This window comes from Pseudorca crassidens, chromosome 4 (assembly GCF_039906515.1).
Source record: "Pseudorca crassidens isolate mPseCra1 chromosome 4, mPseCra1.hap1, whole genome shotgun sequence".
Lineage (NCBI taxonomy): Eukaryota > Metazoa > Chordata > Mammalia > Artiodactyla > Delphinidae > Pseudorca > Pseudorca crassidens.
Genome location: NC_090299.1, coordinates 17,147,720 through 17,174,916, shown reverse-complemented (window position 1 = coordinate 17,174,916; position 27,197 = coordinate 17,147,720). Strand labels below are relative to the sequence as shown.

General features: G+C 36.9%; 1 protein-coding gene across 3 annotated transcripts in view; it reads right to left on the bottom strand.

The window, feature by feature from the left end:
* Positions 1-1,721: 1,721 nt before the first annotated feature.
* ANKRD50 (ankyrin repeat domain containing 50) overlaps positions 1,722-27,197 on the bottom strand; it is a 41,186-nt gene continuing 15,710 nt past the window's right edge. For all 3 annotated transcript variants that reach the window (XM_067735122.1, XM_067735124.1, XM_067735123.1), the window contains 3 exons: positions 13,499-13,728; positions 3,960-7,507; positions 1,722-2,439 (listed from right to left, as the gene is read on the bottom strand). In XM_067735122.1, coding sequence (XP_067591223.1) covers positions 3,963-7,507; positions 13,499-13,728 — 3,775 coding nt within the window. In that variant the 3' untranslated portion in view covers positions 1,722-2,439; positions 3,960-3,962. The remainder of the gene's footprint in view (positions 2,440-3,959; positions 7,508-13,498; positions 13,729-27,197) is intronic.

Genomic DNA, 27,197 nt, shown 5'->3' with positions numbered 1-27,197 from the left:
AAGCAGGGCATCTTCAGCCCCCTTTTCATCCATATTCTAACTGAAAGCCATTGCTGTTCTATTCCAAAGCTTAATTAATATAAAAACATCCAGAGGAATATTTACTTTTGAAAATCATATTTTTCCAACAGGTTCTCTTCCTACCAACTGTTTCAAGTGTATATAGTATGGATATGAAAACATTTAGCTCTTCAGAAAACATAAATCCCTTATGTAATGAGTCATAACTTTGCCCTTTGGCCACAAGGTGCATTTTTGTAAAAACAATAAAATTAAATAAATATAATTCCAATAATTCAAGGTTTACTAGAAAAACTGGCAGCTTTCAGGGTTCTCTTTCTAAAGAAAAATACACCTAATAAGAAATTGGAGCTTCATCTTCTAAAATTACATAAATGTACTGTATTTGAGATATGAGTAAAGTTGGTTATAATAATAGGATGTGTTCATATTTATTAACAGAATCATTAACACTTTTAAGGCTACTTTGCAAGAGTCCTATTAAGCGTATTTAATAAATGTCCCATAGGGACAAAAATTCAATACTTGAAACATTCACATTCGAGTTATCAATATTGCCATGTCACCTTAATATTAACTGAACTTATCAACTTATCTCCTATTCTTGATTTGACTTACTGATGACATAAACACATAAGTTTTGCTGACTTTAAAAAACAGAAGCAAAAATAAAAGCCTTATAGGAAGATCAAGTGAAACATTTATCACAACCAATTATACATTTCTATTTCTGTGAACAATGTATCATGTATATGTCCTTCATATATGAAGATGACATTACTGACCTCAGTTACTAAGACATTTTCTAAAGATTTTTTCCAGTAGTAGCAATGGTTTTGTGCTGAATCTCCAAATTCTCTTCCCTTATTCCTCCTTATGCACATAGAAAGAACAGAATTTCTGGGTTTTTTTTGTAAGATCCCAGGGCTTTTTCAAAGATCAAACCTACAACCTTGGTTTCTAAACAATAAATTTTAATCTTTCCAGACATGCACACAACCCACTAAGCTAGCTCAACTGGTTTAGAGTCCACCCAGGAGGCTAAAGCTCTGGGTCACATGCTCATGTGAGCGGTCAACTTTGTTTTCCTGGGTTACAGACTTCACCCTTAACCCTGGCATCCATCATTCTGGAAGCGATTGTCCAAAGAGAAAAACAGGAAAGAGTATGTGGACAGAAAAGTGCAAATCCATCACTACCATTTATCAAATAGCAGTTAAAAAAAAAAATACACCTGTGCTATGGCCGATAGGTTAGTGGTGTCATCAGCGAAGGAAAACACGTATTATATTCATCAAGAATATTCATCCAACTAATCACTAAAATTGACCCAATTGATTTTGAGTGGGGGCTATTTTGGTCATGCAGTGATTTACAAAATAGAAACAACTGAGAGAGAAGCTACCATCACAATTTACAGTGGTAGATATTTTATTTAACTGGATGGAAGAGAGAAAGGGTAGTCAATGAATTGTTCAGGGATCAAAAATCTACCCTCAGATAGACAGGTGCATCTCCCTCTACACACATGCCACTGAGGCCTGGCTCTGTCCCTGAGAATTTTCATGCCTCAGGAATGATCATCTGTCTTCTTGGAGGTGGAATGACAAGTGAGTGGAAGGTGAAACTGCATCCCAGTGAACGAAGCAGAACTTTATTCTGCCTATAGTCTGTGTGTGTGTGAGTTTTCTTTTCTTTCCTTTTTCTTTTCTTTTTTCTTTTTTTTTTTGACACCTTTAGCCGAAGATTAGGAGGATTCTACTGGGAAATCCAAATATAAACTACTTAGAGCAGATCCCTAAAATACTAGACATTTTAAAAATCTTTCATGAAACTTTTTTCACCTCGATGTGGCATTAAATAGAAACACATTTTTAACCAGTGCTGAAGGTGTAGTGAACATAAAATAGTTGTATGATTTATTTTATTGAGTGACATTTTTAAGGATACAGGAAACAAGCCATACACTACAACAAGGCAAATACAACTGAAACAGTATGCTTAAGTTTTGTTTGCCACAGAAAGAAAAAAATAAATACAAAGAACACTGCCTTTTCATATATATTTGATCATGGCACATGCACATTTATCAAATCTTAACTTAAAATACTTTACTCAAGATCTTTTTCAGCTTTTATCAAGGAACCGCAGTATGTATCTGCATTTAAAAAAAAAAAAGTGCTTACTCTTGGGTAGTTAATACAAAGCACACAAAATGAAATTTTTTAAGTACAGAGGGTTACACTGAGAAGGCAGCCTTACTATTTAGGCACATTACAGTATTTAAGGTAACTGTACTGCAGATATCACATTCTTCATTTTTTTTTTTTCCAGCAAATCAACAGGCATTTTATGTTTTCATCCAGTAGCTGAAGAATCACTCCAATCACAATGTCCTCTGTTTCACAGAATAGGAAACTAATGCAAAAGTTAAAAAAGAAATTAATCTCTATATTATACTTATTATCTAACTACATCTAGTTTTAAAACCCTACAAAAGAATATATACATATATTTACTATGTAAAGCACAAAAGTAGACCTTTTAGAGATTCATTATTTAACGTATAAATCACTTTTAAAGATTCCACAAAGTGTTTACCTTAATTCATATGTTTTACTGTATAATATATATCTATACTTAACCTTTACAAAAGACAGAATGAGTTGGAGGGCTGTACCATCAGAACTAAATATTTTTAAAATAAATCACATTGGAGAATGTATCCACTACTTTTAGACAAATTACTGTTGAATGAGATTTGACTAGTTGTCTGTAGATTCACAGTGAAGGGTGTTTATTATTAGAAGGTATAGGAAATGTATTTATAATAATGTTTTACCTAAAACATCCCTAAAAATTTATCTCCAAAGACAAAAAAGCAAAAGAAAGATTTCAAGTTTGTTAAAGAAAAGAGTACAATTTTGTTAGAGGATGAAAAATGATTAAGCAAAGTGGGATAAATATAATTGTAGTATAAGTTAGCAAAAATTCCTAGTGAAATCTGAATTTATCCTGAATATGAGAAATGTACTTCAGAAAAAGTATCCATAATATAAAATTATGCATCTGTTTTCCCATTAACCTCCCCTATGTAATTACTGTAGCATCCACTGTAGTGAAAAGGAGAAAAAAAATGTTTTTATTTAATAAATATAACTTTGAGGTTTAAACATTTAATTCTAACGTCTAAATATACTGGGTCCTAAATACCCTCTTGCCAATACATCCATTTATCATCTTTCCACACCTATTCTTGATATGTGTAAATTTTACTTGGAAGATTCTTAAGGGATCTGTCATAATAAAAATTACCTTTCATGATTAAATCTTTTATTTCTTCCAGGGTGGAAAAAGGAAGGAAATTAACCTTCCCTAACTACCTACTAAGCACTATATACACTACCTTATTCAAACCCAAAAGGGAATATTACTGAAATAGCCCCTGCCTCTGTTACCATCAGAGAACTTTTAAGAGGGGAAATGACTGTATAGGAAGGAATTCTTAATCTGAGATCCATAAATAGCATATTCATTCACCCACTCATTCATTCACTTACTCAACACATTTCTACTGAGAAACTACTATAGGTCCAAGCAGTATTCCAAGTACCTGGAATACAGTGGTGAACCAAAGAGATAAAAATCCCTACTCTCACAAAGCTTACATTTCAGTAGAGAGGAGACAAATAATAAACATAATAAATAAAATATATAAAGCATGTTAAATAGTAAGTACTGTGGCTAATGTAAAGCAGGAAAGGGGGAAAGGGAGCGCTGGAGGTGGGAGAATTCAAATTCCAAAGAGTGATGAGGGAGGGTCTTGCTGAGAAGACGACAGGAAGAGTGATGAGGTGGCTGTGTGGGTTAGGGAAGAGTATTCTAAGTAGAGGGAACTACACTTTGGACATTTATTCTTTATGTTGATGAAATGTTACCTTTTATAATGGTGTTTCCTTTTTATAGTTGAAGCTTGGGTCAGAACCCTCAATCTGAAGCTTCAGGGCTTGTTTAAGGCTTAATTCCGTCTCCGAGGAAGGATATCCTTCCAGCACTTCCTGATGCCCTCTATCCTGTACTGTTCGTGGGACTGAAACCCTACCAAGAAAAACCTGGTTGCTCTGAAGATGATAATTTGGATTTGTCATTATTCCGTTTCTCTTCTTCTGTTCCCCACTTTGTTGGTGAATAAGAAACTGCTGTTGCGATCGACCGATTTCTTGCTGAGCTGAAGGTATAATTTTGCACTGCGATTCTGCTGGCATCTGTTTAGATGGTGCACTAGTCCCAGATTTGGCTGTAGGTCCTCTTTTATCAAACTGAGTCATTTCATATTCTAGAACCTTTGGCTGTGAAGAATTATTTTGTTTAGCTTTTTTCCCAGCTGACCCAGATTTGTTGGCATTTTCTGATTTCCCCCCTTTATTTGTTTTAGTTGACTTCAAACTGGGCTTTACTTGACTCCACTCAAACTCACTGCTCGGTGAATGATGGCTCTGTCCCAAGGACTGTGTTGTGGAAGACGGGGAAACAATTGACTGTCGACTTCTACTGCGCGGCAACGAATGCTGCTGAATTTGTTCTGTAAATGACAAGCTGTGAAAGCTGTCAATTGGCACTGTTTGAGCCGTTGCTGTAGATGAAGTAGTTCTCAAAGATGAATTTTTTGAGCTTTTCAGGGAATTATTTGACAATGACGACTTCTGCCGATCAACTGTCGAGTCCGGAGATTCTGAAGGAGAACTGAATGCATGAGCTGGCCCATTCGGTAACCCGCGCAGCGAAGGCTGCACGTCCCCTCCACCAGTACTGCCAGAGCTATTTGATTTAATTGTTAATGACTGCATTTTTGAAGACACTGACTGTAGAGGCTTTTGCTCCATTGTGTGGACAGGGGATGGAGAACAGCCATTCAAACTGGATGCACCATATTTTTCTAATAATTTAATTATCTGAGAATGTCCATTTTTGGCTGCAACACGCATAGCAGTGCGTCCAAATTGATCAGCATGGTTTGGATCAGCACCGTGCTCTAATAAAACCTGCACAACATCAATGTGCCCCTCCTGGGCCGCAATGCAGAGCGCAGTTGCACCTTGATTACAGGTATGGTCCACCATGGCGCCATGCTCAATCAGAAGCTGCACCACTTTTACGTGGCCCTGCCAGGCTGCAGACTGCAGAGCAGAGCGCTTTTCATTGTCTGCAGCGTTGACGTCAGCATGGTAGGTGATCAGAACCTGCACCATTTCCAAATGGCCTTGCCAGCAGGAAACATGAAGTGCTGTCCTTCCTTCAGCATCACTTGCTTCTACATTTGCACCATTTTCTAAAAAATATTCAGCCATTGTAAGTTGGTTTTCTAAGGCCAAAATATAAAGAGTAGGCCTGCCATCAGCATCTTTGTAGTTCACATCAGCTCCGTGGCTAAAAAGTAATTCAACAATGTCCCTGTGTCCTTCTAATGCGGCAACCCGCAGTGCATTTCTTCCATCATAACCTCTGTGATCAATGTTGGATTTGTTTTCCAGTAATACTTGAACACAATCATAATGACCCTCTTGCGAAGCTAATATGAAAGGTATCCGCCCATCATTATCTATTTCATTTGTTCTAGCACCTTGTTCAATAAGTGCTTCACATATTAATCTGTGACCTTCAAAAGCTGCCATGTGCAAAGGTGTCCATCCCGCATCATCCCTGTGATTTTCATCTAACCCCCTATCCAGTAGAGTACGTACAACTTCAACATTTCCTTGGGCTGAAGCTATGCTGAGGACTGTCCTCCCTTCACTGTCAATGCTGTCCACAGCTGCACCCCAAAACAGAAGTGTGTTTACAACCGAAGCATGACCCATAGAAGCTGCTGCTAACAAGGGTGTACGACCATTGTTATCTGTGTGGTCGACATCTGCTCCCCCCTCTAGAAGCAAGTCAACCACATCGACGTGTCCTTCATAGGCAGCCACCAGCAGTGGAGTCATGCCATCTTTATCACAATGATCCACTTCAGCACCTCGATCGATTAAAAGGCTAACAACCGACGCATGTCCTTTACTTGCAGGAACACAAAGTGCAGCCACAGAGAGTGCAGTCCTGCCATCGACGTCCTCGTGATTCACTTCTGCTCCGTGGTCCAGTAGGTGTTCCACAATCTCTCTATGTCCCATGTAGGCTGCTGCTATCAAAGCAGTTCGACCTTCATTATCAGCTTTGTTGACTTCAGCACCATGTTGTAGCAAGTTAAGTACAATATCCTCATGTCCTCCCCAGGCTGCTGCTCTCAAAGCTGTTCGGCTATCAGCATCTGCACAATCCACTTTGACGCCAGCATACAGTAGTGCAGAAACGACCTCAGTATGACCACCCCAAGCAGCGGATCTTAATGCCGTCCAGCCATCCTGATCAGTATGATTAATATTTGCTCCACAACCAATCAAACAATTAACCACCTTGGTATGTCCTTGTCTAGCAGCTAGGGTAAGTGGCGTGTGCCCGTGAGCATCTTCTATCTCTAAATCTGCTCCCCTAGAGACGAGTAAATTCACCACATCAAGGTTGCCACTGTAAGCAGCATTAGCCAGTAATGTCCTCCCATTTGAATCACACTGGTTTACTGATGCTCCATTATCTAGTAATGTCCGGATGGAATCCTCTCTTTCCAAGGCTTGTCGGACTATGCATGATGTGCGATCATCTTCACTGTTGACGTGAGCACCAGCTTTCACCAACAGCTGTAGCACTTCTTGCTCCTTGGGTATTAGTGTGGACAGGGAGTCTCTGACAGGTGTACCGTTCCATATCATCCACAGAGCTAACTCAGCTGTCTCCAACTGTAAGTTTGAATTAATTAAGTGCAATGCAAATTCTTGTGCTTCCAATGGTGTTAAATTCTTGGCTTGACAGGTATAACTCATAGCCAACATTCGGTGTCCTTCTGCTGCATTACATAAATACTTCTGGGTGCAGTGTTTCACATCCAGGAGCCACTCCGCAAAACTATAGTGAAACAGTATTTTAGTATCTCCTAGTCCATCAACAAGAAGTTTGGAGAGGACATCTAACTTGCGCTGAAAGTCTTCCAAGCTTAATGACATACTTTTGGTCCACACTGCGTGATATAATTCCGTTATGGTCAGAGGTCGGCAGGCTGCAAGAATCACGTTCAAAATAGGCTGAACCTTTGCAAACTGTTTTCTTACAAAAAGTCTCTGACACAGCCAGAGATACAGACCATTTAGAGTTCCTGGGATGTCACGAATCTCTCTTAACATAATAAAATTTTCTACAACTCCATCGAGAACTCGTTCTAGATAAAGAAAGCATCCGCTGCTCTTAATGTGCAGTTGATTTAACATCTCTGCAGTTTCTTTTGTGAGGTGTTGTCTCAAAGCTTCTTCTTGATCTAAGCGATGAAGAATGTACTGCTGAACATCCTTAACGATATATGCCTTCCGAAGGTCATCTAAACTTATTTTTCGAAAACCTAAGGACAAAAAAGTAGATGTCAATTGAAAATGATTATCAAAGTTTCCACGTAGTCAAAGAGAATGTCTTCAACATGTGACAAACTGAGAAGCAAATAAATCAATAATAAGTCAATTAATACTAATAAACCAGTCAATAGATACCTAGAAGTATATGAGTCAGTTTTCTTTTCCTTCTGGAGAAACACACTGATGGCAGATAAACGATTTCATTTTCCTATCCACAAATGGAACTATTTCTTATTCGTTTAGTGGCTCAGTGCTCCTCTCAACTTCCATGATAAGAGATACTAAATGAGCATTAGACATCTTACATACATAGCCAAGCACATCGGGAAGATTTTCTGATCCCCCAAATGATTAGGAAAAAAAGTTGCAGGAGACATAAATAAGGTTTGTTTGTTTGTATAAGCTGATCTTTTCCATGTGCAAAATTTACATATTTCTATCCATATAACTGAAGGTACACTAGTCTTAATTATGGAATTGAATATTTGCATACAGTTAGAATATCACCTGTCACTGCCTTTAAATGACATTATTTTACATGTTAACAAGTTAAAATAATTAAATCTTAGATTGTCAATAAACAGCTTGAATCTGAAGATGCAACTTGGTCAAATTATGCTAACAAAATTTCAGCACTGTGAAAATAAAGCAACTTAATAAAATTCAAACCAACCTAAAACCATACTAGTTACAGCTATTCAAAACTCACTTTAAGTTCTTTAAAGGAAACCATATCATTTTCCGAAGCAAGATGATATCCTGTTTTATAGACATGGATATATATTATATTAGACAACTGTGTAATTCATCTTCCAAAAGAAAAAACTGCTAAGTGAATGAACTCTCTTAAGAGGAATAAATCTAGAAATTCAGCAAAGATTAGTGATGGTCAATTAATACTGAGTAAAATACTCTTACTCAATTGAATAAAACAAATGTATATATCACCTACTATATGCCAGGTACTATGTGAGGAAATGAGACTCTCACTTTGTGGTGAGAAGTCAGTGAGGACCAAGGCAGACCCGCATTCTGAAAGACTATTCTAACATCACTAAAGATGAACAGGTGGAGTCAACTCTAGAGGCAAAGCCTCTTATAGAGGCTGTGATAAAGTCTACATAAGAATCACTAGGACTTCACTGGTGGCGCAGTGGCTAAGAATCTGCCTGCCGATGCAGGGGACACGGGTTAGAGCCCTGGTCCGGGAAGATCTCACGTGTCGTGGAGCAACTAAGCCCGTGCGCCACAACCACTGAGCCTGTGCTCTAGAGCCCATGTGCCACAACTACTGAAGCCCACGCACCTAGAGCCCATGCTCCACAACCAGAGAAGCCACCGCAATGAGAAGCCCACGCACTGCAACAAAGAGTAGCCCCCGCTCACCACAACTAGAGAAAGCCCACACGCAGCAACGCAGACCCAATGCAGACAAAAAATAAATAAATAATTAATTTTAAAAAAAGGGGTGGCGGTGGTGGGATGAATTGGGAGATTGGGACTGACATATATACACTAATATGTATAAAACAGATAACTAATAAGAACCTGCTGTATAAAAACATAATAATAAAATAAAATTCAAAAAACAAAAAAGAATCACTGAAAACCTCAACAACCAAAGCAGTAGCAGCAACAGATAAAAATAAAAGTTGGATCTGGAAATTACTAATAAGAGCTAGATGGCGTAGAGCTTAGTAAGTGTGGAGAAGGAAAGAGAACAGGAGTCAAAGCTGAGATTCTTTTGTGGTGTGGCCAAAAGCATGGAAAAAGAGACCGCTAAAGGACAAATAACAGGTTTGGAGAGAAAGTTGAAAAATTCAGTTTTGTGACACTAATCTTGAATTACTTAGATGAAATGGACAAATTTATTGAAAAACACAACCTACCAGGAATGACACATGAAGAAATAACAAATTTGCATACCTCTAAATCTATATAAAATGGAATCTGTAATTATATATATTTACATACATTCAATTGATTGATTAGTCTCAACAGAATTAATTTCAAATGATAAATTTTAATTACGAAAAGACACTCCTGAGCTGAAGAATTTAAAACATGCCTAGAAGTGTATAACATTCTACATTTATCAGTGATATGAGATAACTTGCCTCCAAACCTTTTTTGTGTGTTCATTTGCTTTTGACTTTATAAATTCATTAAAACAATTTAAGCTGGAAAACACCTGGCATGTTGCTAATAAAAAGGATTTTTAAAAATAATAACTACCACCTTACACCGTACAGTGTTTTAAAGTTTCCGAAGTGATCTTGTAGATAATGATTGACATGAAAGATCATATGGCCTATTATGAATAAATATCTGTAATTTAAACCTACATAACTAAGGTACCATGATTGAAACTTGAGGTAACTAAGACAGAATCTAGGCTAACCCTCCACTGTAACAGGTTTGGTTCTTGGTTTGGTTCTGAAAGAAATATAAGAGATCAACATTTATTGACAGTCAATTATTTTTAAAGCAGCACTTCCAGTACTTATCATACATAACACTTCTTATGTCAAGCCTGTGAGATAAGTTGCACCTGACAATTCTAATTTGAAATGCATACATCTCAATTCAAAATCCATATATTTCATTAAAACAACAGTAGAAAGCAGAAACATGTAGGACATAAGGAATGCTGAAAAAATTTTTTAATAAGTGAAAAAAATGCTATGTTCATGGACAGAAGGAAAGCATATTTTAAATGTCAAACTTTTCCTAAATTTTAACCAAATGTAATAATTTTGTTTACATCATTAGTAGTTATAATTTTTAAAAAGCTGTTCCAGTCAATCTAGTGGAATAAAAGTAAAAACACATATTTTAGGATAATATTGATGGCAAGGACGACTGGGAAGTAACCGTACAAGAAAATTTAAAATAGTAAACCAATGTGACAGTTGCATAAAAACGCCAACAGACAGTTTAGAAGAGCAGACAGATGGTTTAGAAATACATCAATAACACACACACACACAATAACACACACACACACACATGCCTACACTTAAGATAAAAGAAGCACTGACAACTAGTGGTACAGGGAGTTAATAAACAGTGCTGAGAAGATCTGTGATTTGATAAAGTATCCAGATAAGAGTCTTATTTCACACCATTCGGTAGAATATATACTATAAGGATAAAAATCACTAAATGTAAAAATAAGAATATACAATAGTAAAGGACAATACATTAGAGTGAATATAAGGGACTTCAAAAGAATTACTACAGTTTTAAAAAGCTGAAGAAAATAGCTGCAAAGAATAAAAAAATATGAAATAAAAGCCCTCTTAATAATCAATAAGAATATCACTAACTTCCTGGAGGAAACCTAGGTAAAGGTGAGAAAGTACTAATTCAAAGGAAAAAAAAGAGACAAATTGATAAATTAAGCATAAGGGGGAAGAATTCAATAGTAACTAAGAAGTATAAATAAAAATGAGATACTATTTTTCACACACTAAATCTGCAAATATGAAAATATATAATTCAATACTGGTGGAAGTTCTGAGAAACCAACACTCTCAGGTAGAAATATATGACATATATCTTTCTGGAAAGCAACTTGAAAATATGTATTCATAACTTTAGTAATATTCTTCAACGTTTACTACCAAATTCCAAACCTATCATCAACAGAGATGTGATCTGATGCTTATTACAGCTCAGCATTTTTAATAAGAAGGAGTATGGTAAGAGAACAAGACCATATTCAGTTCCTCCTTATTCCTTCTTGGTTCACTGCTTTCTCCACCAAGACCTAGTTCAAAGAAACACAAATTCATTTCTTTGCTTTGTTCCAAGCTCTGATCTAGATGTTGAGGAGATACAGTGGTGGACAAGACAAGCAAATTTCCTGTTCTTATGGAGGCCGTATCTTAGTGGAGGAGACACCCAAGTAAGAAAACAAATGTAAAATGTAAACAATTTTAAACAGTAATAAGACATAGGAAGAAAAATGTGTGCCTAAGTAGTTGAGGTGGCAAAAATAGAAATCGGATAGAAGAATATGGAGAAGCCTGCAGGAGACTGGTATTTGAGAAGAGATCGAAATGTTAAGATAGTAAGAAGTTCAGGAGAAGGTCATTCCCATCAGAGGGAACGTCAAGCGCAAGCCCCTAAGGCAGAAAATGCAGATCTGAAAATAACAAACGTGAACTGACGAAAATATAGAGAAAGGGGAAATCTCATGTGTTGCCGGCAGAAGCATAAATTATTTCAAGCACACCAGATAGCAATTTGGCAAAATTAACTAAAGCTCAAAACGTACACACTCTATTCTCTAGTAATTCTGTCTGGGTTTGTAATGTAAACCTTTAGCACACGTGCACAAGACGTGTTCGAGTACGTTCATGAAGCATTTTTTGTAATAATGAAAAACTGAAATAATTAAATGTCCATGAATAGGATAATGGAAAAATTGGAGATTTATTCATGGGAAGGAATAATATACAGCAGTTAAAACCAATGAACTGGGTTTATAAGTAGTAATAGGAATAGGGCTCAAAAACAATGCTATCAAACAAAAGGATATAGTGATAATAATAATAACAGCAGCAATACACTTATGAAGCACTTATTATGTACTAGGCATTGTTCTAAGTGCTTCACATGTAATTTGTCATTTAGACTCACAAAAACTCTGCGGGGAAAGTAATAGGAATGTGTAATCCTCATTTTATAGATAAGGGCACTGAGGCACAGGTCATGTTGGTAAGCTGCAAAAGGTCACATAGCCAGTAAATGGGAATAGCTAGGATGGTGTATGCAGTGTTTCATTTATGTGAACTATAAAAATATACAGAATACAAATATGAGTTGAAAGGACAGAAAATAAACTAATAATACTGGTCGTCTCAAATGAGGAAGGGAAAGAAATGGGATGCCATAGACCAAAAGGGGATTTAACTTTATCTGGACCTGACATACTAAGAGCTACATTAAGTATTAGCTGTTATCCTGTTAATCCCCCAACTTTTATCAACTAGATTTTCAATAACAGAACAGAATAGTATAACGGAAATCAAATCAAAAGTGCTGTTATTAGTAGCAAGGGAATCTAAAAGAGGGAATAAATCTGGTTAAAGGAAACCATTTTAACAAATTAGTAGGGTTTCACCATTCTGTAAAATGTATAGAACTATTTACAAGTGATATGGCTAATTAACCAATAACTTAATTATCTTTCCAATTACACTATAAATCCTGTGAGTGGTCCTTGTTTTATGCTCCTTTTACTTCCCATAGCACAAAGAAAAAAAGGGCTTTACATAATCTAATAGGAGAAACCACAACTTTATTGTGGTAGTAAAAAAGTAGAGTCAGGAAACAAGAAAAGTAAAGGAAGAAAAAAACCTGATCAGGTAGTTCTATACATTGTATAGACTGTTTTCTCACACATCAGAAAAAGGTTAAAAAAAGGATCTACTTCAAGAGGTATCCTGAATGGCTGTTGACTCTGTCTCTCCTCTTTTTTTTTTTTTTTTTTTATTTTAACATCTTTATTGGGGTATAATTGCTTTACAATGGTGTGTCTCTCCTCTTAAACCAGGAAAAACGTCTTAGAGAAACTGCCACTGATTTTTAAATACACATATTCACTACTCTCAGTCTAGTTAGAAGAAATATCATAAGCTGATCAGGACACATCAGCATAAAAATTGCAGCCCTACAGATATAAAGCAGCTAATATGGCATGAAATACTCGTAACCTTTACTAAAGATGTTAGATAAAGAATCTTGAAAAAAAAAGGTACTATTAAATGATCTTAAAATATTCTATGGCTTGTTTTTAATACAACTTTTAAAAAGTACAGTTGAAAACAGCTGATAGAACAGATAGAACAGCTGACAGAATAGCAGAAGCAATGAGCAGATTTTCAACTGAGTACTCTCCTCTAAGAAAGAAACACATGCATTATTTAGTTCATCAATGAAAAACATTTGAAGATGGCAGGAATTAAGCTTACCGGTAAACATTTTAGTAACAGCTTTGCTCTGTTTTCGGGCAGAACAGAGAAGTAACAGCCATGGTGGAAAGAACTCGTGGTGACCAGCTAAAAGCTCTGCCACAGTCCCAGATAAGCTGGTAGACGTCTGTTCACCTTCCGTAACATTACACCCTTCATCCACTGAATCCACAAGCAGATAGAGGCTTTGCTGGGGAGGCTTCATTCCCAAGAGAGGGAGCAGGACACACCTGTGAAACACATCCATATGAGCATTTTGAATGTTACTGGCTATGATATTAAGGTTTATTATCCAAACACTAGAATTACAGGTTATAAATATTGTTTTAAGAAAAAAATTAATGTTTTAGAATAAAACTATTGTACAAGTTTCAATTCCTTACTTTAATGAGAATACTGGTCCTAAATAGTTCACATTTCCAACAACAACAACATTTTCCACAATAAAGAGTGTGTGTGTGTGTGTGTGTGTGTGTGTGTGTGTGTGTGTATTATTGATTCAGCATTCTTAAGAAGGGCAGTAGGAACCTGAAACAAGATTTCACTATTCCTTTCCTGAAATTTTTATCAATAATAAAAGCTTGAATTGTTTATCACAAAGCTAAAATGTATTGGAAAGGAAAAAGAAACTGGGGATCACTTCAGTAATAGAAAAGATATCAAGAGTTCTCTAGAATTTAGAAGATTTTATCATTATCATCATGTCTCTCACAAAATGACTGCACTTCATCTACTTTGTCATACACAAGTTTTATTTGAAAAGACTTTTCAAAGATAAACTACAGTCTAGATTCCATTTGATGTATGTTCAAATTTCAATGTAAAGGATAAATTATTAGGTTTAATCCCAACACATTTCCTACTCAGATAATTTATACTGAAGTTGAATACAACTTTTTCATAACTGAAACAATACTCATTCATTTTCAACAAATATTTACATGAGCATTCCATATGCTGAATGAGGTACTGAAAGATACAACGGTGAAGAGGACAGAATCCATCTAATTATGAACACCAGAAACGTACAGATAATCCTTTCTACAACTCTCTTCTTAATCTTTCAATCCTGATAGCAACCAAGATCCAATGTATCACTAAGTCCTGTCAATGCTTTTTTATAAAAGTCTTCAAACCCACCCTGGTCTGTATCATCACCCTACTCCAAACTGCCGTCATCTCGTTCACCCAGGAACCACACTAATCTACATGCCTCCAGCCACTCCCTCCAGAGCTCCTACTGCAGCAGATCAAACTTTTCACAATGTTCCTCCAGCCATACTAGCTTTTTCCATGACTTTTACTAGATACAATTACACAAGGGCCTTTTGGTTTGCAGTCTCCTCTGCCTGGTCTGTGCTTCCCTTCTCTCTTCATGTAATTAACTCCTCCTTGGTCTTCAATGGTAAGCTTGAGAGTCACTTTCTCAAAACCAAGGCCCTATAATATGCTTTCACAACATCAAGTATTTCTCTTTCACAGCATTATCAAGTTTGTAATGTTAAACTTACTCAATGTCATTAATTCTTATTTCTCTTTAGAGGTTAAGCATCAAAAGAACGGGGACTATGTCAGTCTCGCTCATGAGTATAACCCCAGAACCTAGCAGTGCTGTACCCATAGGAGATCCTAAGTAAAGACCTCACACTGTTGTAGCCTATTCTGGAAAACAAATAACTTCAATGTAGGCTGCTCAGTGCTACCAAAAAAAGCAGTAAAATTACTAACACAGTGGATAAGAAATGATCAACTCAAGGGAAGTAGATAAGAAAGGAAGAAAATGTCAGAGAAACATTCAAATATTAGGTGTTCAAGATGCACTAAGTTTTGAAGGATCAATTAAAATTCTCCAGGAATAGTAATAAATTTGCAATAAATTTTACAATAAAGGGAAGGCAGGGCCATCCTGGCAGAAGGAATGTTATAAATTTAGGAAAATGTCCTTTATTGTACCTTATGTATATAGTTCCTCTACTATGAGAACAAAGAAGGCTGACGTAAAACCAGTGTTATATATTTACCTACGTATACAGTACATATATACATATACAGTATATATATATTTCTATATATAGTACATACAAAATATACTATCATAATATACTATAGTAATATCCTATAATCAGTGCCACTTGAGAGAGACCATAACCTTAACTACTTTTTTTAAAAAATTTTATTAATTTATTTATTTTTGGCTGTGTTGGGTCTTCGTTGCTGTGCGGGTTTTCTCTAGTTGCGGCAAGCGGGGGCTACTCTTCGTTGCGGTGCACGGGCTTCTCATTGCAGTGGCTTCTCTTGTGGAGCACGTACTCTAGGCGTGCAGGCTTCAGTAGTTGTGGCATGTGGGCTCAGTGGTTGTGGCTCATGGGCTCTAGAGCACAGGCTCAGTAGTTGTGGTGCACGGGCTTAGTTGCTCCACAGCATGTGGGATCTTCCCAGACCAGGGCTCGAACCCGTGTCCCCTACATTGGCAGGCGGATTCTTAACCGCTGCGCCACCAGGGGGGAGCCCCCACCTAACCTGTTTTTGATCAGGATAGGGTAAGGGGAGAGGTCAGCAAAGTTAGGAGAGGAGCTTAGTCAGGAGAAAGTTCAAGAGTAAGGCAACAGACACAGGAAAAAAAAAATCTAGTTAAGGCAGTAGGACACGCACAGGCTGGGGGAAGAGAAGGACCAGTGAACAACATACTGAAGAAAATTACTGAAAGAGTAAATGCTGGGACTTACAAAGTATTCTGAAATGTGAACTCTGACCTAAGGGTACTAAGGAGCCAGTGAAGTACTTTAAGCACAGAACTGATATGTTTATATCTGTGTTTAGAACGATAACTGGCTACAGTTGAAGGAAAGCCTGAAACAGAGTAAGTCTAGAAGGAAAGAGTGCGATAGGAGGCCACTGCTCAGAATTTAAGGGAAAAAAAAGAAAAAACAATCTCCATCCTGAACTACTGTTACCAAGGCCATCACTGCTAACTTTAATTCAGTGCTTTACTGCATTTAAGTACTTCACATCTGCATCAACTCACTTGATTCTCACATTAAGTCTTTAAGATGGGTACTACTGTAATACCCATTTCCAGATGAGGAAAACAAGGCACACAAGGAGAAGTCACTTATCCAAAGCTCAAGGAAGGGTCTGAAGTTCAGGGTCTGGCTCTAGAACCTACACAAGGGTAGAACATTCAGCCTGGTTTGCCTAGGACTTTACCAGTTCTAAGTGCTGAGAACCAGCCATTCCTCCTCCCTGTCCATGCCCCCCACGCCCCACTCCTGGGCAAACCAGGATGGTCAGTCACCCCCTAGTCTACACTCTTACCCACGACGGTCTACTGTCTATCTAAAACCAATGTTATAAATAAGGTAGTAAGCAGCAAGGTCAGAATGAAGTAGACAGATCTGAGGGAAATTTGGTGGGTGAAATTGATAGGATTTGATGATTATTCCCCGTCTTTTGCTTACTCCAGGTTATGTGTTCTTCTTTTCCTAGTTCCTTATAATACAAACTGAAATCATTGTTTCATACTTCTAATATAATCCTTTAATGTCATGAATTTCCCTCAAGTATTTTCACTATCATCCAATTCAAAATAATTTCCCTTTGATTTCTTCTTTGAAACAGGTTACTGAGAAGTGAGTGGTATAGTTTTTAAATATTTGGGGACCTCCCAGGTATTTTATGTTCCTGCATTACCATTATTTAAATTCAATTGTGATCAGATAACATACTTTGTATAACTTGCACACCTTTAAATTTATTAAGCATTGTTCTATGGTCCAGAATGTCTAACTTAGTAAATGTGTAAGCATTTGAAAAGACTGTGTGTGCTATTGTTGGATGGACTATTCTATAAATGTCCATTAGGTCAAGTGGTGATAGTGTTGTTCAATTGTTCTATATACAACTGACCCTTGAGCAACTTGGGGGTTAGGGGCACCGAGCCCCTGTGCAGTTAAAAATCAGGATACTGCTTAGAGAGGGTATGGAGAAAAGGGAACCCTCTTGCACTGTTGGTGGGAATATAAATTGGTACAGCCACTATGGAGAACAGTATGGAGGTTCCTTAAAAAACTAAAAATAGAATTACCATATGATCCAGCAATCCCACTACTGGGCATATACCCAGAGAAAACCATAATTCAAAGAGACACATGCACCCCAATGTTCATTGCAGCACTATTTACAATAGCCAGGACAGGGAAGCAACCTAAATGCCCATCGACAGATGAATGGATAAAGAAGATGTGGTACATATATACAATGGAATATTACCCAGCCATAAAAAGGAATGAAATTGGGTCATTTGCAGAGACGTGGATGGATCTAGAGACTGTCATACAGAGTGAAATAAGTCAGCAAGAGAAAAACAAATATCGTATATTAACGCATATACGTGGAACCTAGAAAAATGGTACAGATGAACCGGTTTGCAGGGCAGAAATAGAGACACAGATGTAGAGAACAAACATATGGATACCAAGGGGGGAAAGTGGCAAGGAGTGGGGGTGGTGGTGTGATGAATTGGGCAATTGGGATTGACATATATACACTAATATGTATAAAATGGATAACTAATAAGAACCTGCTGTATAAAAAAATAAATATAATAAAATTCAAAAAAAAAATCAGCATACTGCTATCTCTGCCTCAAAAACAAAGGAACCCAAGGGCAGTAAGCTAAAACAGTCAGGTATATATTTTTTCATTTTTTTTTAATTAAGCTATATGTCTCTTTATGTATATTTGTCTTAGGTAACATATAATTAGATCTTACATTTTTGTCTAAATCAGACAAACTGCCATTTATACTAGTGTATTTACCATTTACATTTAATGTGATTATTCATATGATTCAGTTTAAATTTACTATATTCTTATACATACCATTTTAAAATATACAAGTATATCTGTAGGACATATTACTAGGATTAGAGTTGCTAGGTTAAGGGCCATATCTGTGTATATCTTCACAGATATTGTCAAAATACCCTCTAGAAATTATATAACCATACCCTCCCAACAGTTGCGTAAGAGTGCCTGTTTCCCTAGCCCCTCCATTATAGCAATTAACATTATTTTCCACAGATATGCAGAAAATGGCATCATTATGCTTTTAGTTGACATTTCCTTATCATGAGGTCAATCTTATTTACAAATGTCTAGGAGTTTTATTTCTTTTTCTTTAAACTGTGTCTTCATATCCTTTATCCATTTTCCAAAAGATTAATGTTTCTCTTTTTTGGACAGTATTAAGAAAATGATTTTGTTGCTAATATTTTCCATCATTTGTTACTTTTCTTTTGACTTTTAAAGGGTTTTTTTTTTTAAATGTACAATATCTCTGTTTTTTTACTTTTATATAATATATCAGTCTTTTTTCTTTTATGAATTCTGAGTTTTATATGTTAACACATCAGTCTTTTTTCTTTTATGAATTCTGATTTTATATGTTTCATTTCTGAGGGGACTTCCCTACTCTAAAGGTTAAAAAAAACACTTCCTCATGTTTTCTTCAAAAGCTTTGAAAATTTTATTTTTTAATCACATTAGTTTTGACATAAGATGTGAACTAGGTTTCCAATTTTTTTCCCCACATGGTTCCACAGTTATCCCCAAACTATTTACGAAATTATCTTTCTCTTATTGACTTGATTTGAAATATCTCTCTTTTCACAGACAGAGTAAATCCCCATATATATTTTGGCTAAGTTTCATCTCATTCTGTTGTCTCACCATCTCTTTTCCAAGCACTTATATCTCTGCCTCATGCAACTGTTGAAGTCAGGCAATTGCTCATTAATTATGTTTTCATTTAAGACAATATGTTTGGCTACGGTTTTCTTTTTGTTCCATGGCAATATTTTTCTGGTGAGCATTTCTGGTGCTGTTTTTTTTTGTTTGTTTTTTGTTTTTTTTTGGGAGGAAGAGTAAAATGTAGAGCTTTATTATGCCTTCAAACTTAAGTTGTTATTCACTTAAAATAGACTGTTAAAAATATAAGATTTTTTTTTTACTAGATCTTTATTAGAGTATAGTTGCTTCACAATACTGTGTTAGTTTCTGTTGCACAGCAAAGCAAATCATTTTTTACTAGCTCTTTATTAGAGTATAGTTGCTTCACAATACTGTGTTAGTTTCTGTTGCACAGCAAAGCAAATCATCCATGTGCATACACATGTCGCCATATCCCCTCCCTCCCATCCTCCCTATCCCACCCCTCTAGGTCATCGCAAAGCACCGAACCAATTTCCACTAGCCAACTATTTTACATTCTGTAGTGTATATATGTTGATGCTATTCTCACTTCACCCCAGCTTCGCCCTCCCACCCCACATCCTCAAGTCCATTCTCTATGTCTACCTCTTTATTTCTGCCCTGCAACTAGGTTCATCAGTACCATGTTTTTTAATTCCATATATATGTGTTAGCATATGGTATTTGCTTTTCTCTTTCTGACTTACTTCACTCTGTATGACAGACTCTAGGTCCATCTACCTCATTACAAATAATTTCATTTCTTTTTATGGCTGAGTAACATTCCATTGTATATATGTGCCTTCTTTATCCATTACCAAAACCAGAAAAAGATGTCACAAAAAAAGAAAATTATAGACCAATATCACTGATGAACATAGATGCAAAAATCCTGAACAAAACATTAGCAAACAGAAGCCAACAGCACATTAAAAGGATCATACACCATGATAAAGTGGGGTTTATCCCAGGGATGCAAGGATTCTTCAATATATGCAAATCAATCAATGTGATACACCATATTAACACACTGAACAATAAAAACCATATGATCATCTCAATAGATGCAGAAAAAGCTTATGACCCAATTCAACACCCATTTATGATAAAAACTCTCCAGAAAATGGGCAATAGAGGAAATTACCTCAACATAATAAAGGCCATATACGACAAACCCACAGCCAACATCGTCCTCAATGGTGAAAAACTAAAAGCATTTCCTCTAAGATCAGAAACAAGACAAGGATGTCCACCCTCGCCACTCTTATTCAACATAGTTTTGGAAGTCCTAGTCTGGTGCTGTTTTTTAGACCCCTTCTCCCTACTGGTTTTGAGATATATTTTTACATATCTTGTGACAGCTCTTCTGTAAGGTAACTTCTTTCTGGATCAGCAATTGCAGGTTAGTGTGTCCAGTGTACAGGCTTCTAAGAATCTCCTTATGACTCAGAGTTATGGGCATGAACAACTTCTTTGCGCTTCTACTTCTCCCCAACCAATTAAGCTGAGAAGCTGTGGGGATGTACACAAGGCCTTTCTCACCACAGCCCCCTCGCCATTACCCCCAGATGTCTGACTCCTGCACAGAGCTCATCTGTGAGACTCATTCTTCCCAGCACTCTTTGTTCTTCCATTCTGCTTAACTGGGTCCAGGGAAACTTCTAGCATAAGTCTATAACCTGCCTCTGTGGTTCCAAATGAGGGTCTTTATGCTCTTGATGATGTTCAGGGTATACATTTATTTCAAAGAGTAAATGTTGTGTCAGTTTTGTCTGCATCTCAGTTTGGTATTAACTTCCACATTTATCTTGAGGCTGGGGTTTACAGGTCTCTCATAGTTTCACTTTCTTGCTATTAGACTATTTCCCAGGCCTTAGTCAGTCATGTCAAAACCAGAAGCCAAACTATGGCTTTAAAAATGTTGAGTAATTTTTTCTAGTCTTGACATCACCTCTAAACTCAAAACTGTCTGCTACCATCTCCATGTGGATGTCCTACAGGCGTCTCAAATTTAACATGTTTAAAGAAGCATTCTCTCAATTTACCCCCAATAAGTTCCTCCCCACCCATTTTCCCCATGTCAGTTAGTGGTATCCCATCACCCCCCTAGTTTCTTAAGTCAAAATCCTAGGACTAATTCCTGAGTCCTCCCTTTTATTCCAGCCACTGGTCCCCCTTTCAGTCCTAACAGCAAGCTTTCCTCCAGTCAGGGCCTATGTACTTGGTACTCCCTCTGCCTAGAAAGCTCCCTGAGGCCGAACTTCTCTTCCTTCAGATTTCAACACAAAGTTTATCCCTGAAGAGGTTTTCCTTGGTCACCGTGTCTTAAATGGCCTTCATCGTGTATTACTGTTCCTCTAACAACTCATCCTGTTTTCTTCGTAGTGTTGATCCCATCCTCAAAGTAATTTATTGCGTTATCTCGTGTACCGCTTTCACTGTAAGGCTGGGGTGAAGCTCCTCCACTTCCGTGCTACCTCCCCCGGGATGGCGCCTGTCCTGTGCACTGCTAGATTCCCAGCACTCAAAACCATTATTTGCACATCACAAACACTCAGTAAAATCTGCTTCATGAATGAATGGTAATTAATAGGAAAACTGCTACTCTGAAACACTAGATAAAAAATTTTCTAGACTCAGAATTCCCATATTCAGTTTCCCTTTATTTATTCCATCAAAAGCACCATATGGGGATACCTACACCACCAAGTGACACACAGATCCACATCTCTACCAGATTACGTTTTATCATTTTATAAATGACAATCCCATCAAAGTATACACACACAAAGCAAGAGTGCTTTAGAAGTCTAAAACAGATTTTCCTCTGTTTGTGAATATATATGTATATATTATCTTCAAAATGAGATCATGTGATAGTATTAGATTATCACATTCAGACAAAGATAACCACCATCTTTAAAACCAGCAGTGTGCCGCAGGATTTTACCTGTGTAGGTACGTTATTAAATGTTATTAAATGTCTTACATTTCTTAGGTGCATTATTAAAATTCAGGCAATATATATTACATTAATACTTTTATGAATTTAATTTAAAGTCCTTGAGCTAGCTCTCCCCCCATTTTCAATTCTATGTTGAAAATAAGCGCTGGCAGCATCATGCTTCTGCAGCTGGCCTTCTGATTTTCAGGCAGAAAGGCAGCTAAAAGACCATTAGGGCAATTATGAAATGAAATCCATTTTTTTTTTAATACAGTGAATTTACTTACTGCCTCTTTCTCAAGAGGCTAATTAACTTTTAAAAGCTCCTACAAGTATTGTAAGGAGTATACTATTAGACAGATACTTAATTTCTTAGTTTTCTTAGATACTTAATACTTAGTTTCTTAAGGTTTTCACTGTTGAACATTGAGTTTCATCTCATTCTCTGGCTCACTCCCTCGGGAGTAGAGAACTAGTTAAGAGCCTCCCTCCCAGTCTTACAACAAAATAAGCCAGGCAAACTGCAAGTTCAAGACTTTTCATGAACCTACGAGAGTGCTTAGGTCACAGGGCAACCAACTAGCCCCAAATCTAAGGTGACACAGACATCTGCAGGCAGACACAGAATGCAAGCACTTACTTACCTGGGGCAGGTACCTGGACACTGGAAAACAAACTGAATAAAAAATAGGCAAAAGACCTGAACAGACACCTCACCAAAGAAGCTACAGATAGCAGGTAAGCGTATGAAAAGAAGTTCACCATCATATGTCATTAGGGAATTGCAAATTAAGACAAGCTGCGACATACAAGTTAGAATGGCCAAAATCCAAGCGCTGACAACACCAAATACTGGCAAGGATGTGGAGCAATGGGAACTCTCATTCGTTGCTGGCGGGAATGCAAAATGGTACACAGCAAGTTTGGAAGACAGTTTGGCAGTTTCATAGAAAACTAAACATACTCTTCCCATACAAAACAGCAATTGTGTCCCTGGTATTTACCTAAATGAACTGAAAAAGTATGTCCATGCCAACACCTGCACACATGGTGTATATAACAGCTTTATTCATAACTGCCAAACTTCGGAAGCAACCAAGATGTCCTTCAGTAGGTGAATGTTAATAAACTATGGTACATCCAGACAATGGAAAATCATTCAGCACTAAAAAGATATGAGCTATCAGGCCATGAAAAGACATGGAGGAATCAAATGTATATTACCCAGTGAAAAAAGCCAATATGAAAAGGCTACATACTATATGATTCTGACTGTCAAACATTCTTAAGGCAAAACTATGGAAATGGTGACAAGATCAGTGGTTGCTACGAGGAAGGAGTGATGAATAGGCAGAGCATAGAGGATTTTTAGGGCAGTAAAACTACTGTGTATGATACAATAATGGTGGATACATTTATTATATATTTCTTAAAACCCATAGGATGTACAACACCAAGAGAGAACGCTAATGTCAACTATGGACTTTGGGTATTAATGATATGTCAATGCAGGTTCATCACTTATAACAAATGCACCACTGTGATGCAGGATGTCGATAGTGGAGGAGGCTGTGTGTGTGCAGGGATGGGAATAAATGGAAACTCTCTACACGTTCCCCTTAAAAGCAGTGAACCTAAAAAAATAAAGTCTGTAAATTTAAAAAAATAGTACGGTATTTGCAAAAGACAGACACATCAAAGTCTAGAAACAGACCAGTATAAATACAGGAAGCTGATTTTTCACAAAGTTGCAAAGGGAATTCAATTGAGAAAGGAAAGTTTTTTCAACCAAAAAAAAAATTATACATAATATTACCAGATTACCCACTTTGAATTCTGCCGTCTAAAATCTCACTACTATCTGGTGAAATTCAGCATCAAAATATTATACATTTGAAGTTTACCTAGAAGGGTAATAATCCTAAATACCTAGCACTTTCCAAAACCATCTGGAAGTACAATGCTGACATACTGGCCCATCATTTTATTAATGAAATGATTAAATTCTTTCGAAAGGCTATGCTTTAAAATAAATGTGTTTTAAAAAGATGAGAAGTAGAAAAACTAAATCTCTAATAATTCTTACTTAATATATCTTGTCTTAGGAAAACAAACACAGGTTTTACTTTTCTCTTTTTCTCCCATTTCATTAAGATATATATTGACATATTACATTGTATAAGTTTAAGGTATACAACACATATATGTACATATTGTAAAATGTCACCACAATAAGCTTAGTTAATATCCATCATCTCACAGTTAATAATTTTTTTTTCCCAACTTTTAAGATCTAGTCTCCTAGCACCTTTCAAATATACAATACAGTACCGCTAACTATAGTTGCCATGCTGTACATTACACCTCTTATAACTGGAAGTTTGTACCTTTTGACCACCTTCACCTAATGCCCCCACCTCCTAACCCCTGCCTCTGGGAACTGCAAAGCTGATCTCCATTTCAATGAGTTGGGTTTTTTAGATTCCAAACACAAGTGAAATCATACAGCATTTGTCTCTATGTCTGACTTATTTCACTCAGCATAATGCCCTCAAGATCCATCCATGCTGCCAGAAATGGCAGAATTTCCTTCTTTTACTATGGCTGAATTATGTGTATATATGCATATCAAAATTTCTTTATCAATTTATCTAAGTCAGTGGACACTTAGGTTGTTTCCCTATTTTGTTTCCTTAGGAATGAAATTACCCTCCAGTAAATTAAAGCATGTGAAAATGTGGAACAGGGTATAAGATACCTCAAACCAGTTAGGGATCAAATTTATATACTCAATAAAAAAAATCTAATAAGTACAACTGATAATTAAAATCAGGTAAGGAGCTTGGCCAAAATGTAGGGTAAAATTTCCCTCTAAACTGTTACCAAGATATTGTTGTAACTTCATGCTTTTATGCACTGTTTCCCCTTTGCTAAAATATAGCAGGGAATGATGGAATATAAAAACAAAATGAAATAAGAAAAACATAACCAGAGTCAAAAATAAAATAAACATTTCAAAGTATCAGAAACAGAAAAGAAGCATAATGCTGTGAGTGAACCGAAAACTTGAGCTTGTCAAACTTGTCTGCAATGGCAGCCTGGGGGTTAGATGGTGGAAGTAAAAGGGGTGAGGTAGTAGTCCTGCCTCTACTAACAGGACTCAGACTCACTGTATGAAACTAGGGGCTGGAACAGGGGCTTTCCTTATTACTAATGAAAGAAGGAAACAAAAAGCACAGACTACTGCCTAGGGCTATGGCTTTTAAGAAGCAGCAGGGAGGGCAAAAAATCAGCCTCCTTGGAGACAGGAACTGAACCTAAAATGATCATGCGTCAGTGACTAAATCTACAAGATCACTTGTATCGGCTTGGAGTGTGAGCTTTGTATCTCAATTATTGGCCCTCATCCTAGACTGCACTGAGGGTGGGGAGTGGTGGAGGCAATCAGCAATCAGAGCAAGGAGAGCAGAGGTAGAAGTGTTCGTGAACCAAACAGGAGAGTGAAAAAAAAATTACAAAATTTATAGTGCTCAGAGAGAAAGCAGCAAACTCAACAATCGGAATACGTGTTCATGTCCAAATGAAAGTAACTTATAAAACTGCCAGAGAACGCAAAGAAAATGTAGTTGTGATATTCAGATAAATAAAAGAGGGAATAAAATCCAATTTTTAAAAAAGGAATTATTTAACAAGCAAAGCCACAAATCAAATAAAACAGGAGAGAACCAGAGAAATCTTCCTCATAGGGACTTCCACTGCCAGATAAAATGCAGTAGGTGGCAGCAGCCCAAAACTCCCGCTGCAATAGCTAGAAAAAAAATGTTATCCGTTACAAAATTTACGTTTTTAAAGATAGGAGAAAGCTGTTGAAGCAAGAGAACAAAATGAATTAGAACTCCAGAGGATGGGAGTTGATCCAAAATGAGCAAAACAAAAACAAAAAACCAAACCACCTGCTGCTTTCTCCTCAGGGGTCATTTGCTGATTTGAGGCATACAGTGATTTTAAGTATGGACTGAGAATCAGGCTTGGGCCACCCTGAGGGACTCTACCAGAGGAATAAAATCAGCACAACTTTCAGAGGTCAGCTATGTCTCTTTCAGAGAAAGTGCAAATCTGAGGTGTCCCTAACAAGAGGCTGATTTTCTCCAAGGTACATTTGCTAAATTCTGGGTTGTATTTAAAAAGCTAGGGAACTAGGATGAGTGTGTCTAAAAGCCAGCATGAAATCTCCCATAGTCTGTATGTTGGAGACAAAATTCTGCTAATGGGAGGGTACTTGCTTTAAACACAAAACCCATCCCCTTCAAGACACTTGTTAGAATTTGAAGGTATAAGGGGCAGGAAGTCAAAGGACTAAATAAATATTTCTTGGGGAAGAACTCAATTATCAAGTCCTTTTGGAACTCTCAATCAAAAGCTTAGAAGGTCCACACCAAAATAATAGGAATAAACTAGCAGTCTTACTAAGACGACAAAGGAGCCCCAGCCCACCTCCATCCCTGATTATATCAGCCCCTCACTCTCTCTGCCCAAATGAGAAAAACGAAAACCTTCTCTGATGAAAGATATTATCTGGAGCTCTAGTCATTTAACACACTGTCTGACATAAGAACAAAAATTATCAGACAGAAAAAGGGCAGAAATACATGATTGGTAATTTAGAGGAAAAAGACAATAAATACAGACTTAAATAATCTAGATACTATTGTTAGCATGATATTCATGGATTAAGAGATTCAACACTGAATTAGGAGATATATTCATGGGTTAGGAGATTCAACACTGCAAACAGGTCAATTCCCACAAATTCACCTAAAGATTCAATGCAACCCTCATCAAAATCTCAGCCAGAGTATTCGTGCACTCAGTCTCTCATGTGGCCTCCACTATACCCTCAAAAGAGAACAAGAGTGAAAAAACAAATACTGTGTGATGTGTTAGTATTATTTTAAAAATAACTTTGACCTTGCAGGGGCCTACACCGCACTTGGAGAAACACTA